This window comes from Varroa destructor, unplaced genomic scaffold (assembly GCF_002443255.2).
Source record: "Varroa destructor unplaced genomic scaffold, Vdes_3.0 BEIS01000006.1, whole genome shotgun sequence".
NCBI classification, from domain to species: Eukaryota; Metazoa; Arthropoda; class Arachnida; order Mesostigmata; family Varroidae; genus Varroa; species Varroa destructor.
The window spans coordinates 9,602,239-9,616,173 of NW_019211459.1; the positions used below are offsets into that span (position 1 = coordinate 9,602,239).

At 47.4% G+C, this 13,935-nt stretch overlaps 1 protein-coding gene across 10 annotated transcripts in view; it reads left to right on the forward strand.

The window, feature by feature from the left end:
• The window catches only part of ct (homeobox protein, cut), a 138,546-nt gene that overhangs the window by 64,131 nt on the left and 60,480 nt on the right, over positions 1-13,935 (forward strand). For all 10 annotated transcript variants that reach the window (XM_022810558.2, XM_086973842.1, XM_086973843.1 and 7 more), the window contains one exon: positions 11,359-11,425. Coding sequence is in view for 1 of the 10 variants with exons in the window: in XM_022810552.2 (XP_022666287.1) it covers positions 11,359-11,425 (67 nt within the window). In the remaining 9 variants the exon portion in view is untranslated. The remainder of the gene's footprint in view (positions 1-11,358; positions 11,426-13,935) is intronic.

Genomic DNA, 13,935 nt, shown 5'->3' on the forward strand with positions numbered 1-13,935 from the left:
TTTATTTGACTACGCTTGTCGATCTTGTAGGACATGCAGACAACCGCCTGATCGCTAACCGCAAAGAGCTGTATATTACCACGGACCAACTAACATTTCGTCGGGTTACCGTCAGTTGGTTGTGAGCGAGTGTTGCAAAATAACTCCAGCATGCTTCGCTAGGGAAGAACCGGTTACGCCACTTCCACCGTTGTAAGTTAAATCGGCGCTAGTCAGTGTTCGGAAACGAAGAAGCAGAACAGAGCATCGGTTCATGGGGAATCAAATTTCAAATTTTTATTGACTATTGTGAACGGTAAAGGGGGTTCCGATAGGTGGTAGGGCAGCACAGGAAAGAGACAGGCAGATGGGGGCGAATAAGATCCTCGAGTTGGCTGGAGCTTAGAAATGGCTAAGCTGAGGTTGGCTGAATGATTGGTGGGACGACGTCGAATAACGACAAAAGCATCAACAACAACAAAAAGAACCTCTCAAAGACTCCACGGTAGCATTAGTTCAGCCCGGCGGCAGCGGCGGCAGTGACTGGTGTCGACCGTCAATACGTTGCATCGCCTGTAGCGCTTGGCTACTTGGGGCCCTTATGCAGTTCCCCTTCAGCCTTGTTATGCTATTTCTTTGCGGTCCATTTCTTTTTCCTTCTTGCCATTCGTTGTATCTGCGCGTTGTGATCCAAGCGACTGAACATTATGTTAGATTCTGTCAAGCGGGATTGCCCGCGCTTTCCAATTTAAAGTGACAGTTTGATCGGAGAACAAACCTGCAATATCCCAGCGTTTTCCATATATTTATTACAGTATAAACTCATATGAATCAGAAAAAAAAGCGATGATGGTTTCGTCGCCGGCACAACAACAACGGAAGCAGCACCACCATTAACGGATACATAGCAGCTTATTCTTGTCCTCCTTCTTTCCGTTTATTCCTCCCGCGCTGTGCATCTCGACAACTACAAGAACTAACACTATTCTCGACTTTACGTCGCACTCCCTTCAGATGAACCCTACACGGATTCGTGCTCTTGCCGTTTCGGCCGCACCGTCCAGTACAGCTGCAGCACCTACAGGAGCAGCAGCAGCAGCAGCAGAAGCAGCCGTAGTTGGTAGTCTGGGATCTCTGACGAGGGTCAATGATGCGCAACCCTGTTCGTCTTGGCCGGCCTGGCTTTGCCCCTGTGTAGAGGCAGCGATCCGATGGACGAGCACCGGACGCAAGATGCGGCGGCGACGCGAAGTCAGCCGTGGGTGGTTTAAGCTCGCCTGGTCCCCCAACGGCATTGAGAGGTTACGCGCTATGGAGAAATGGTGCTCAGGATTGAGGTCGAACGAAACAGGCAGAAGCTTTGGTTGATGCTACTGCTTTCCTGTCTATGGCCTGTTCTTCGTTGTAGTAGTGGCAGCTGCAGCAGCAGTTTTAGCAGTAGTAGTTGCACTAGTCGCCGCTTGAATCATAGTCTCGGTGTCTCGCCAATCCTATTTCACCATCGACCCCTGACGAAGGGAGCAAAAACCCGTTTTCAGTCGACCCCCAGAACTCATTCAGACAGACCGCCCTGTGTATAGGCGTGGTTGTACGTCGTGTTATGCCGCCGTGTATCTGTAAAGAAAGTCTCTTCTCGTTGGCTCTGCCTAGCCATAACTTAGTTATTGGCTACGTTCCCGCTTCGTTTGTTCGGCTTTGAATCTCCACTACTTCCATCGCCACTACACCCACGTCACTGGCGTAGCTGACTGCAGTTACCGCATTCAAATACTAACTTCACTACTAGCCAAGTCAAACGCTAGTGGCAGGCACTTTGGAGTACATTTAGCAAATATAAAACCACTGAGCTACCCAGGCAAGCAGACAACCCAGTGACCGAACGAAGGACAGGAGGCGCAGAACGCAAACCGGGAAACGAACCACACGCAGCGACCCAATGCCACCATCCTTTTAGTATTCATTTCTACTTACATTTACGTCTGTATCGGCTTTATATGGTATTTATTCAGCTAGAGGAACATCCATATGGCCGACCAAAATAGATCCCAAAGAACGCTGATAGCTCATCGCTGGTTCCTATCACTTTTTTGGTTAGCCCTCTTGAAGGTAGTGGGCTTAAAACTGACCCCAAAAAAAATCGATAAACGATTAGGGTATGTGAGTTGCTGGCTTCAGAGGAGAAGAAATTCAGAACCGTCTCTCTTAAAGATACCTAACTAGGTAGATACTCTTTCAAAAACATTGTTCGGTGTCTTCCTCTGCTGGTGCACCGAAGCTTGTTCCATTACATTGTACTTCTGCTTCCCAACGCAGCACAAAACGAGGCCATTTCGTGGCCTTCCGTCCTCCTCTTGTCTACCCGTCACTGATTGATTAGCATTTTTGCTCTAATGTTTTCCGCAGTCAGTCAGTCAGTCAGTCACATTTAACTAACCAGTCAATTCTAGTTTATCCTGCTTTATCATAGCTTCGAAGAAATCCATCTAATTTCTACTGACCACTACACGAGCCTGAAGTCAGACGTCGACAGTTTCGATCAGGCCGCTGGCGCTGCAGCGTTTTCTACTGAGCTATTGTCACCGCTAGTACTATATAGCTAGCAGCTAAATGTTGCCACACACGTCGACTTTGACGGGCCCCGAAACCCAACTTGTTGAGGCGATTGAGTATTTATAACCGGCCAAACCAGCCATCATCAGGCCATCTAACCATCTGTCTCGGTACCTCTTCTTAATACAATATTTCGCTTGTCCTGCCAACTTCTCTTTATAAGCTGGGCATGAGTTTCCTGCGATCATGTTATCTGTCTCTATACTATACGTTCATATCTCGTTTTGTCTGTGTTTTGCGGGGTCGCTTGGGCTGAGAGTGTTCTTTTGTGTGATGTACTCCGCGCATTGAATCTAGTTGAGTTGATTGAGTCTCGTAGGATCGAGTTGAGATCAACTTGGACGTCGAAGTTGTTCCTCTTCAAATCAGCGGCAACGGTGCTAGTTCTGCTAGTTCGCCAAATCGTTCACGGGCGCCGCTACTATTGCCGCTTTAAATTAATCTACTTCTATCAGTTCGTTGGCTTTTTCGTTAGTGCGGCAGCGTCGTGTCCGCCATACGTCCGGCTGCGGGTCTACGGGTGTTTTATGTCTGGCTTTGCGTGCATGTGCGTCTGCGTGCGTCTATGTGTTGAATCATTGAACATTTGAGAATTATTTGCTCTAAGAGCGACCTACGAGAAATAGCCAGCGCGAGAAACAGGGAGACAGGCGCGGAATCATCATCTATTGCGCTGACATTAGCAGATCTGGTCGATCCAGATGGCTGTTTCATTGCTCCTAAACTATATCTCAACGAATAGGAGCACTGGTCACTACTGTGCTGTTAGTTATGTGCCAAAATGTGCGATGCTTTCGGATGAGCTTCGGCGCGTCTGCGAGACCTACCCTTTCGCTCGTTCGAATACGCTCCGCTAGCATGATATATTTTGAGTCGATTTACGCTAGCGGCAATATTCACCGCTGTTTGAAGACGCTAGCAGAAATTTGCAGGTAGAGAAGGCGCGTTTTCCTAGTTTGATTCGAACCGCACAAACTCAGACAGACGGCCTGACCATAACCAGGACAGCACATGTAAGAAGAGTTCTGCATTGGCCTGAGGAAAGTTGTCTGATTTTCTTTGAGTTTAACATAACTCATACATTTTATAATCGCAACTTTCATTGGCGGCTAAACAATAGTCACATTTCACAGGAAACGCATAAACAAAAGTGCTATTCTACAGCCAACGTACTGCACACTATGAAAAATATAGCTATTGAAGCTTTACTTCGAGCGTACGCACGCTCCCGCATACACCCTTCATGCACGTTCATTCGACGGTTAGTACACAGTAAAAACTGTAAATTAATCAGAATTCATCAAAACCGGTGGTTGACTTGCGTCTGGCCAATGCTTGCGCCAGTACCAATCTCTACCGATAAATCTCTTACCAATACATCTCGCTCCCTTCGAGCGTCGTCTTTGTGCGTGTTCTTTGTTGTCCTTTGGATGGCTTGCTCTGGTCTGGGCCCTGAGTTCGGACATCTTGTTCCCATTTTTCTCTCTTTTTCATTGGGGTTTCATCCTTTTTCGATCTCTCCTGCGTGTCGTAAAGAATTCTATATATAAACTGCCCTTCTACCCAGTTCACTTTCAGCCGCTGGTTTCAGCGGTTGTTGACGATGACTGGCGATAAGCCTAAAGTAGCAGCGGCAGCAGGCGTTCTACAAGATAAGGCCAAGCAGATAACAACGAACCGGCCAGCTCCGTGTCGACTGGTCGATTCTCGATTTCAGATGAGTAGACGATGCTCGGGTTGCCTTCCATAGCTGGCAACCCCTTTAGCTGCTCGTGGAACGTTGAGCGTCGACTGCGAGGGGAGTGGAGAGGATGAAAGCTAAGGGAAGTAGGGGTTCGACTACCACGAACCTCACGAGATAACGGGTTGTTCGTTTTCTATCGCAGTTAGCACATGCAGCTGGTCTTTGTACTGTTTTATCCGCTGTACCGCAGCAAAACATAATACCGATTCACGTACTAGTTGTTTCAGCACTGCTTATTTATCTTGTCAATTATCAGGAGGGGATCGACTCGACGAAACTGACAAGGTGCACTATGGCGTACGAATAGGAACTAAAATGAAAGCGAGATAAATTACGAGCGTTTTTTTCCCAAGATCTAAATGGTAAGAACGATCATTTTGCGCTGGGAATCCCGATAGGGCTGCTGATGCAGCTGTTACTGTGAGTTACGTGCCGGGAAAGGCCTGATTTACCCATTAAATCTCTAAAATTCATGTTGTTCTTGTTTCGAGTTTTACATCAGCTACTGCAGAATATCGCATTATGTAAACACTGTGTAACGTCTGAATACTAATTGAAGCACAAGGAAATTACAGGCCATGATTGAACCAATTTAAATTGATGTTTTAGTTTTGCGAACGATGAATCTGGCCTTCGTTGGGTTGCAGAACGTCTTTTACTGGACCGGCTGGCCAGTACTGGTTTCCGACGGAGACACCCTACGTTGATTTCGATGCCATTGTTGAAGCGTACCGCGCACGCAACGATCAATAGCTGATTGAGCTCGAATTCTTTGATCTTTTTCAAGTAACTCACTCTTATTTTCTGTGTTCAGAGCCAGACAGGACATCTTGAATATCGGTAATATATGTGGTCGAAAGGTTTTCCTCATGCTTTTTGGTCAACCGATAATTCAACAAAGCGCTCACCAAGTGACGGGCAGCTAACTTAGCTGAATATCATCGAAGATCGCGCATGAAGGATCAGCATCAGTTACTAGCGTTGACGAAACGTTAGCAACACTGGCGACGGCGTCCAGTTTACTGATAGATACTTTTTATTTATTTACCTTTTCTAGAACAGAAGGATATATGATCAACGGATCGAGCTCTTCGCTTGCTAATACTTCGTGTATTAGCCATCATTTCTTTCTTTTTTTCCGCGTAGAAACTAGTCTTATGAGTTCCAATATGACTTCGCTTTTTGCTATTAATTAGTATGCACAGGGTGGTCGTTTCACAGACCTGCTATTGTTGGAAAGCCAATAGCCTAGCGGCTCAATGAGAACGTTCAAGTCAAGCTGAGGGGTGATCAAGGGACTGATTAGCCACAACAAATGCTAGTAAGGTTGCTAGATTATGTGACGATATCTATTTTAGCCAGTAAGTATAACTTTAACTTTGCCGTTATTTCGGTTAAAACTCGGCGGATTCCATCACCCCGGAATCTGCTCGTTCAAACGGTCTAAGTATCTCTCCTGCTTCTTCCGCCAGCGAAACGGTTGTTGCGATGCTGTGGCAACAAGAAATCTGCCTTGCTGGCCGTTGAGCGTTGGTGACTTTTAGTAAGAAAAAAAAAAGCCTGCATTCTTTATCGAAAACCACCGAGAAAAACAAGCCGGGCAACCCAAACATTAAGCCAAAGCAAAGCAACTGGCGTCGGGGCAGGCTTTGAAAGGGAATGGGGGCAAAGGCTGTAGAAAGGGTAGCTATGCCGGGGATAGGGGCGAAGGGAATAAGGAAAGCGACGAAATGCACAGGATAGCGAGCGATTTGAGACAGCGATAAATCTTGAATTTCGTTCACCCGAACGGCTGCCGCCGGCCGCTAGCCCTACCGGCAGTACCAGCAGTAGCAGCATAGCTGAGGCGGTGTGGACGCGGAGAAGCGGAGACAAGAAACGAGAGGGAGAATGGTAAGCGCCGGACAGACTGCGACTCAGACGCAGAGCTTCTCCTAGTACCAACGAAGCACAGGAAGAAAGCCTTGGTCCGGTCGCTTACTCGCTGGGTCGTCTGGTCCAACCGAACGTAGCACGCAGCGCAAGAGCACAGGCACAAGAACAGCGAGAACGGAGAACGAAGTGGGAACGCTGACGGCTACGGCGGTAAGGCAGCAAAGGCTTGTGCTCAAAAGACGACAAATGACCCCTAAATCCAAATATTCAAATAAGCATGAAGCTGAAGTAACGTCGACACAGGCTTGGGCCTGCGCCACGACAGGCGGCGCTATAGCCTGTGGCCGCTGCTTGCTGTAGAAGGACTGGGCGGGCCAGCTAGTCATCGCCGTGGACCCGAAGAGATGAGTAGAACGTCATGACCAACGCTGGCTGGATAGCATTGGTTCGAATGTTGCTTTGCCGAATTACCAAACGGCTGTCACGGAATTGCACAAACGACCGAACGTCTACCACCACGACCCCCGCGATCAAGATTACCACCATTCTGAAACCCATAGAACGGATGAATCCTTATCCATCGATGTCCCTTGGCCGCAGCATAAACCTTGGAAGAAAGGCTGGCGCTTTCATCTTAGAATAGTACGAAGGACGAGTAGGCATAACGACAGGCTCATCCCCCTCCCAAGAAATGAACGTTGTTGCGAGTCGCTGCTGTTGACTTACTCAAACTGTGGGGGCAGCGGACGACGGATGGCTCCTATAACCTTCTCTCTCTCTTTCGCTTCCACCTACGGAGACTGGGATGAAAACTAAGTCAAGTAAAATGCAAAGGAGGACGAAAAAAGGATGAAGTTAGCCGTTTTGACGTTCATATAGATGACCCACGACAAGAGATCTTGGTCGCGACGCTGGTGGTGATACAGGCTCTGTTTAGCGGGCTTCAACAGCCGGTTGGTCTCCGGGAGGTTTACCACATCGCATGTGCTGACATGTATGCGAGATGCGATCGCCCGATTCTATTATTTCGGTATTCATGTATGTAGAACAGCAAAAATTAGGCAGATGAAGGGATGCAGGACAACTCGTCTTGCTGTCCAGCGTGTGTGCATAGAAAAGAAAGATAACAAAAGAAACAGAACAATTTGAAAAGTGGTTGATAAAATCGGTCCGTTAGATGTATTCCGCCCTCAGTCGAGCTTCCCTCCCTGAATAAAAAAAGAAGATCCAATTTTTTTTTAGAATTTTTTTTAATCCGTTCCCTTCATAATTCGACATCTGGGTCACGCCAAGTTTTTCATTCAAGTTATTGAACCTACCCTATTTCCGTGTCGGTAGTGTATTTAACGTAAAACATAAAGTGAGTTCTAGAAATAGAAAAAGAGATCAACAGCTAGCTACATGCAGGAGCTAGGCAATCTAAAAGATTATTGCAATAGTACAACCGAGTCTGTGTAGGAGCCTTCGATGCCATCACTGTCGCTGTGTCCGTCATTACCACTGGCCATCCATCGTTCGTTAGAGAAAGAGGATTGAAACAACGGCAAGATGGAAGCTAAGTAGCGTAAAATAAAAATATCTACGAGACCAATTCCTCCGTCTATAGCGAGAACAAACCAAAACAGCCATCATCAGATGAAAGCTGCCGCATGATGACGGCGATGAGTTAAGTGATAACAAGCAAAAATTATGAAACAAACATCCATCTTAATTGCTAACAAATGGTTTTCACTCTGTACGGCAACGAAACGCAGGAGAAACACTGCCGGGATCAGCTCTGTTGGGTCTTGTTGCCGCTGCGACATTAGCAAAGCGCCTATCCGCTATACACCTAGACACGCTGTTTATCTCCGACCGATTAAACTGTTGCTAAGCGCACGGTTTCGTCCACGCTACACCATCGAAGGTGGATATGCGTCGAGCAAATAGGTCCCATGAACGACCGCACTCAGGGCGTACTAGGACGCGTGTCACACGTAAACTTTGGTGTTGTCTGGCGATATCAAACGACGTTTGAATTCATTGGGTCGGTGGTCGGCTGGTCCAACAAACGTCCGCGATCGCCTCGACAATTTCTTTCTCGTGGACGTTAGGAAATTGTTCTACTCAAGTACTGATGACGGATGGTTTAACGGTGGGATAGACTCGCTTTTTTTTCACGCTGTAAAACTCGCGCCATATCATCGTCAGTTCGCAATAACCCGTAGACGACGAGTTGTTTAGGGAATCGAGGCGCTGGACACTACAAGCGTTAGCTCTCGCCTATAACATAGTAGCGTTTCTCCCTCTGGACAAACGTTCCGGAGTGAAATGAAACCAACATTGATCGTGTTGTTGGAAACATATTGTCGCCTTTTCGCGGACGCTTTTTCGTCCGTCCGAGTAGAAATAATGAAACGAACTGACGATGGATGAATAAACCTAAGTACAGCGGCAGCGGCAGCGGCATGACAGCCTCGGCCGTACCACTCACACCATAACCATGGTAGACCAGGTTGTTAGCGGTCCCCTTTTGGTCAGAACAACAGACCTCTTAAAGAGGATTAAAGATGAGCCGCAGCTAGCTAATAGAGCAGCCAAAGGCGGCAAAAGACATGACGCCATTTTTCGCTCAGCCGTCCGTACTGTACGCCTTTCGGGTCTTTTCGCTGCCGCTGCTCTCGATCGTGTCATCGTATATCTCGTTCCATATCCACCCCTTACCAGTTCCTCTGCGACCGCAGTCATATTCATCATCAGAACAGCACCAGCAGCAGCCATCATCTTCATTGTTAAATAGATCGTAGCGCGACAGCCTTAGTGCGACCCGTACGCTGGGCCGGCTGCTTCTAGCAGAAGCAGCCCGGACTAATTTAAATTTATTAGCCGGTCGCACGGGCATCGCCAAGGCGCCGTAGAACCACAGCACCGGCTAGGAGGCTGCCGTACTACGTCCTCTGTGTTCTCTGGCGACTTCACCGATAGCGATTATATGCCAGTATTCCGCACCAGTGTCAGCTGGGACAAACGCTGCGGCAAAGAAGCTGAGTCAAACGCCACAAGAGAAAGTGGTTGCGAGTCGGTCGGTCGGTCGGTCGGTCGGTTCTTCATCAGGCGCGGCAAATGGCGGTGGGTGTCGGTGATGCGAATTATGAAGAAGACGCACAGGGAAAACGAGCGCGTCAAGAATGAAAAGGAAAAGGAGCTAAGGAGAAACTGAAAGACGGAGAGACAGAGACAAAGAGGGAGGGAGAGAGAAAGAAAGCGAGAGTGGTAAATGTGGATGACGGCAGCAGATCAACACATTATTAATTGATTGATCGGCGAATATACCGGGGCCGATCTACGAGAGTAAAGAACCGGCTAAATCCAGAGTCAGGCGGAACGCCACATTACAAACCATGGAGTGTGAAATGTGTGCGCGCGTATGTGTAGACGTGTGAGCGAACGCAACGATCTTATCAAGCGGCAGACAGAAATTCTAGTGGGGATGCTGCAGATGTAGGTGAACTGATAGAGCCGAGAGGTCTGAAGAACGTATGTCCTAGTATGATTGAACGTGGCGAAGTTAAAAGACGAGATGGCTTGTGAGTGTGAAGCTAGAGGGGACTTGGAATTCGAACAGAAAAAAAAGCACGGTAGTCTTCTATTTTTTCTTAAAACAGCCTCTGTCTCCTGTTATACGTCATTTTATGGCGTATTCTGACCAGGTATCGGATTCACCATACATTCACTAGATCCAACGCGGTGGTATGCGGTGGTAGCCTGCTGTGATCTGTCATGCAGGAATAAACAGCAACATCGCAAAGAACGTGCCACTGCAGCTCGCAGAGTAGTATTACTATTTGCTGATCGAATTCGACCTGGGCCAAAAGAAGTTTATTATAGTTGAGTTGTATCTACGACTTCTTAGATCTCCTCCGCTTACCTCACCGGCAGGGTTTCCGTTTAACTGCTTCCCGTAGGTTATTCCTTTTTTCACTTAATGATGGATAGGAGTGGTTTCCTCGCGCGCATACCTTCCCGTAGGCTGTGGCGTCATCGTCCGCTCTCCTCCTTCAGCTGAAGGGTAAACTTGTGGCCGCAGTTTGGCCGCCACTGCAACGGGAATCCTTTAACCTGAACGATAACCACTGCAAGGAATCTTTCGTCCACCAGCCATTCTCTAGGTGGGCAGCGTTGTTACACCTGACTGATTCTATATGCTTATGCAGCCTCGTTGTATGCCCATGTGTTTGTGTTTTATACGCACGTCTTTGCATCACTTCAATTGGTACCTTCGATATCGTAAGCATATGATCTATATGTCGCCGTAGCGGCTGTAGCCGCTACCATATACTTTAGACGCCGCCAGTTTCCGCTAGCGCCGTTTCGATCAGCTATATTGGATCTGTAATATAAAGTCGCACTATTTTCCGCAGGCAGCAGATTACCTATGGTGTGACCCAGTAGCGCCTATGACGCGAGTCGTTTGCGAAGGACGGAAAAGTAATGCTCCAACGCCACACACAGTACGTTGCACAGGGAATGCATGAAAGAATCCTTATGTCAGTGATTTGCCGTACGTTTTTGTGTCTGGCTGTTCAGCGTCGATCGATTCGAATTTGAGTGTGCACGTCGGGTTCGATATCTGTCAGTGTGCCCTGGTGTGGCATATCGTGCTCGTGCGGATTGTATGTCAGCGCAGAAATCGAAGATAACACGCGGTGTCGTTTCTACATACAAGTAATGATTTTTACAGTGCTACAATGGTTACTGCTACCACGGTCTTTTTCTGTGGGCTGAGTTCGTTTTCCACCGATTGTCGAGTGACAGGATGAAAACTGCTTCTACCTGGGATACATATGTAACAAATGAATGGCACAGAGTTAGGTAAAACAATCGAAGGAAACATTTCACAATAGAAATCTTGTATGAGATAGGCTAAAGCGATGCTTGTCGAAGGAGCTATGCGGCTTCTTGTAGTGTTATCATTGAGAGACAGACGTTGGCATAAATTGTAGGAGATCGTTATTTCAGTTTTTGTAATATATTATCTATGCAGATCAGACTATCTGGATCGACGCAGACCGTATAGTATGTATAAGATTTTTCTCTACTGTTTGTCTTGTTTCGCAAACGGATTATCTTCATGTTATCAATTTGTGTTCTCATATTTTCCTGCCTTTCAGGATACCACTACCCTATCCGGGTTACATAGCCCAACACGGTTTCATCCTAAACATCATACGCCACAAGGTAAGTATGTAATATAGTTCTACAGTGAAATAGTTCGATTCGGGTGTTTTTGAATTTCGTTGCTCACTGTTTTGGATAGCACCAGCCGGCCCAGCAAGGCCACGGAAATAACAATAGGAACAGCATAAAGATCACCGGAAACGGTCCGATCAACACTTCGAAACAAATATCACAGTCATTTGCTTCTACTGTTATTCGTCATTGTTCCCGTACCCGATCTCACAATGTCCACATTATTTCTCGTCACTCAAGATCAGACAAACGTGGGGGCGCTATAAACCCGATCCAATAAATACACGCGAATATTATAGTAGTACCATAATTATGTCTATTGACAGGTGCCAGCACCGGCGTCGATTGCAGCGGCCAAAGATTGGACTACTTGCCAGCTGCAAACGACAAAAGAACGAGCGCGTCACCAGAATATTGTGTACTTGATTGCTTCTTCATTCAGTACTTTCATTGAGCTAGCACTCAGTCACCCGGTTTATTGATCGGTCGCTATTGGAAATTTGTAAGGGGCAAAACTGAACGAACTATTCTGTGTTACGTCCGACGTAAGTGCGTATGGCTGAACAACAACAGCAACAGTCGCAGTAGCAGCGGAGCTAGCGAGAATAGGTTGAACAACTCGACAGCACAATTGACTGTCGGGCGGAGGGGGGTCCGGGGGTAGGTGGAAGGAGGCAATATAAAATACTAGCTAGATACGATTGCTAGCAGATTCTGTTCCAACGCTTCCAAAATCATACCCGGTTTGGGGCTTTCGTTTTACCTAGAACATAAACGAAGCAGCTAGCTGCTGCCTTACACTAGACGGTGGACTATATCGCCTTCTTTGTCAAACGAGACGATAATTACTACCATCGATGGCTGAGCTGCAACTAGAAAGTTGCCGTTTGCCCTTGTAGCGAAGCAGTCATTCGCAAGAATTCTGCCGTTACGACGCGAAGCTAAATACGGTAGTGCTACAACGATTTTTATAGAATAACTATTGCCGGGTGATGTTCTTTCTTCTACCATACAGACTGGTATTGGAGATAGAATATTTTAATCAATATATTTTTTCTTCGCCGCCATTTTCCATCTGTAGCATTCGCTGCTGTTCCTATTCTCGTTGTTAGACCTGTTGTAGGTCATCTGTTTGGACATGTGCGTCTGCATTAACTTTCAAACCGTTGGGAATACTAGCATCGGCAGACGCCGATACTGTGATTGCTCTAGGCTGAAGCACCGTTACCGAAAGGAAAATCTACTTGGAAGGATTATAAAAAGACGAATTAGCCTCTATGTTTCAAAGGAGACTCTGGAATTGTAAAGCAGAGTAATCGTATTAACCATTACCGATTATTATCTGCACAAGGCTGTAATTTTGTTGGTATCCTCGCTCTGTCCTTTTGTTTCATTTGTCGACATTCGCTCATCCACTATATCGCTATGGGCCTGCTAGTGTCCTAAACGTTCCTACCTTGCCCGCGAGGCACACATTTCCCTGACTTTCTAGCTAAGATTCGCTCTCGTTTCTTCTCTCTCGACTTTCTTACCCCATCTCCCCACTATGACTAGCCCTCGCTGAGAAGAGGTGCACACATACAGACACACACTGTCCTTAACGAGTCGAACGAGTTGGAAACGAAGCTGCCGCTACCGCCATTGCCCGGGGTTGGGGAAGGGGAGCAAAACATGGGGTCTGGGTGACCGAATGAGCACTAACCGAACCTTTGCAGTAGCTGTTGCTGCTGGGCGACCGCAGTCACCGTGGAAAAGCGAAGACCGGAACAGGGGGCTACCGCGGCCCCTCGGCTTCTACCCTAGGGAGCAGATTTCAACCTTAATCAGCATGGAGTGAGCGCAACGGCGGCAGTAGCAGCAGTCGGTGTGGAGCCGGTTTTTTACGTCAATTTCCCCATTGGTTTCGGCAGCACAGCACGGCACTAAGCGTGCGGGGACTATAATGGAAGCGTCGGCGGCTGGGTAGTCAGTGCCTCAGCTGCTAACAGGGACAGCGCTGCACAGAATCACCATCAAGAACGGACGGTACCACCTTTGATATCCTCGTGAGGGGGGCACTAGTATAGCCAATATCTCCTTCGCCTTTCTTCTCGCTGTTCATTCGACTTCACTAATTCTTAACCATACTCATGTGCTCGGAAGGGCACACTCTCCACCAGATGCGTGTGGCACCAGCCAATGAGTATCCTCGATGAATCGTTCTAGTGAGGTGCAGTTATTGGCGTGGCCGCGAAAGCGGATTCTTCACTTAGCTTTGCGAGCAGCGACCACCAGCCATAGGGTCTCTGTCAGCTTTTGTTTAATAAGGATAACCTAATGGCTATCAGTTGAAGCCAGCTATGTGATGAGCAGCACAGGGGGGCCTGCTTTGGTCGATGTTGGTCGAATTTGCTCGATGGTCCTGGTGAGGACACGATCTGCGTACCGCATATTGCCACTAAAACTTTTGGGCAGTTTTCTTTTTTTCTACTATTCGGCTTACGTGCAACGTGCGCGTA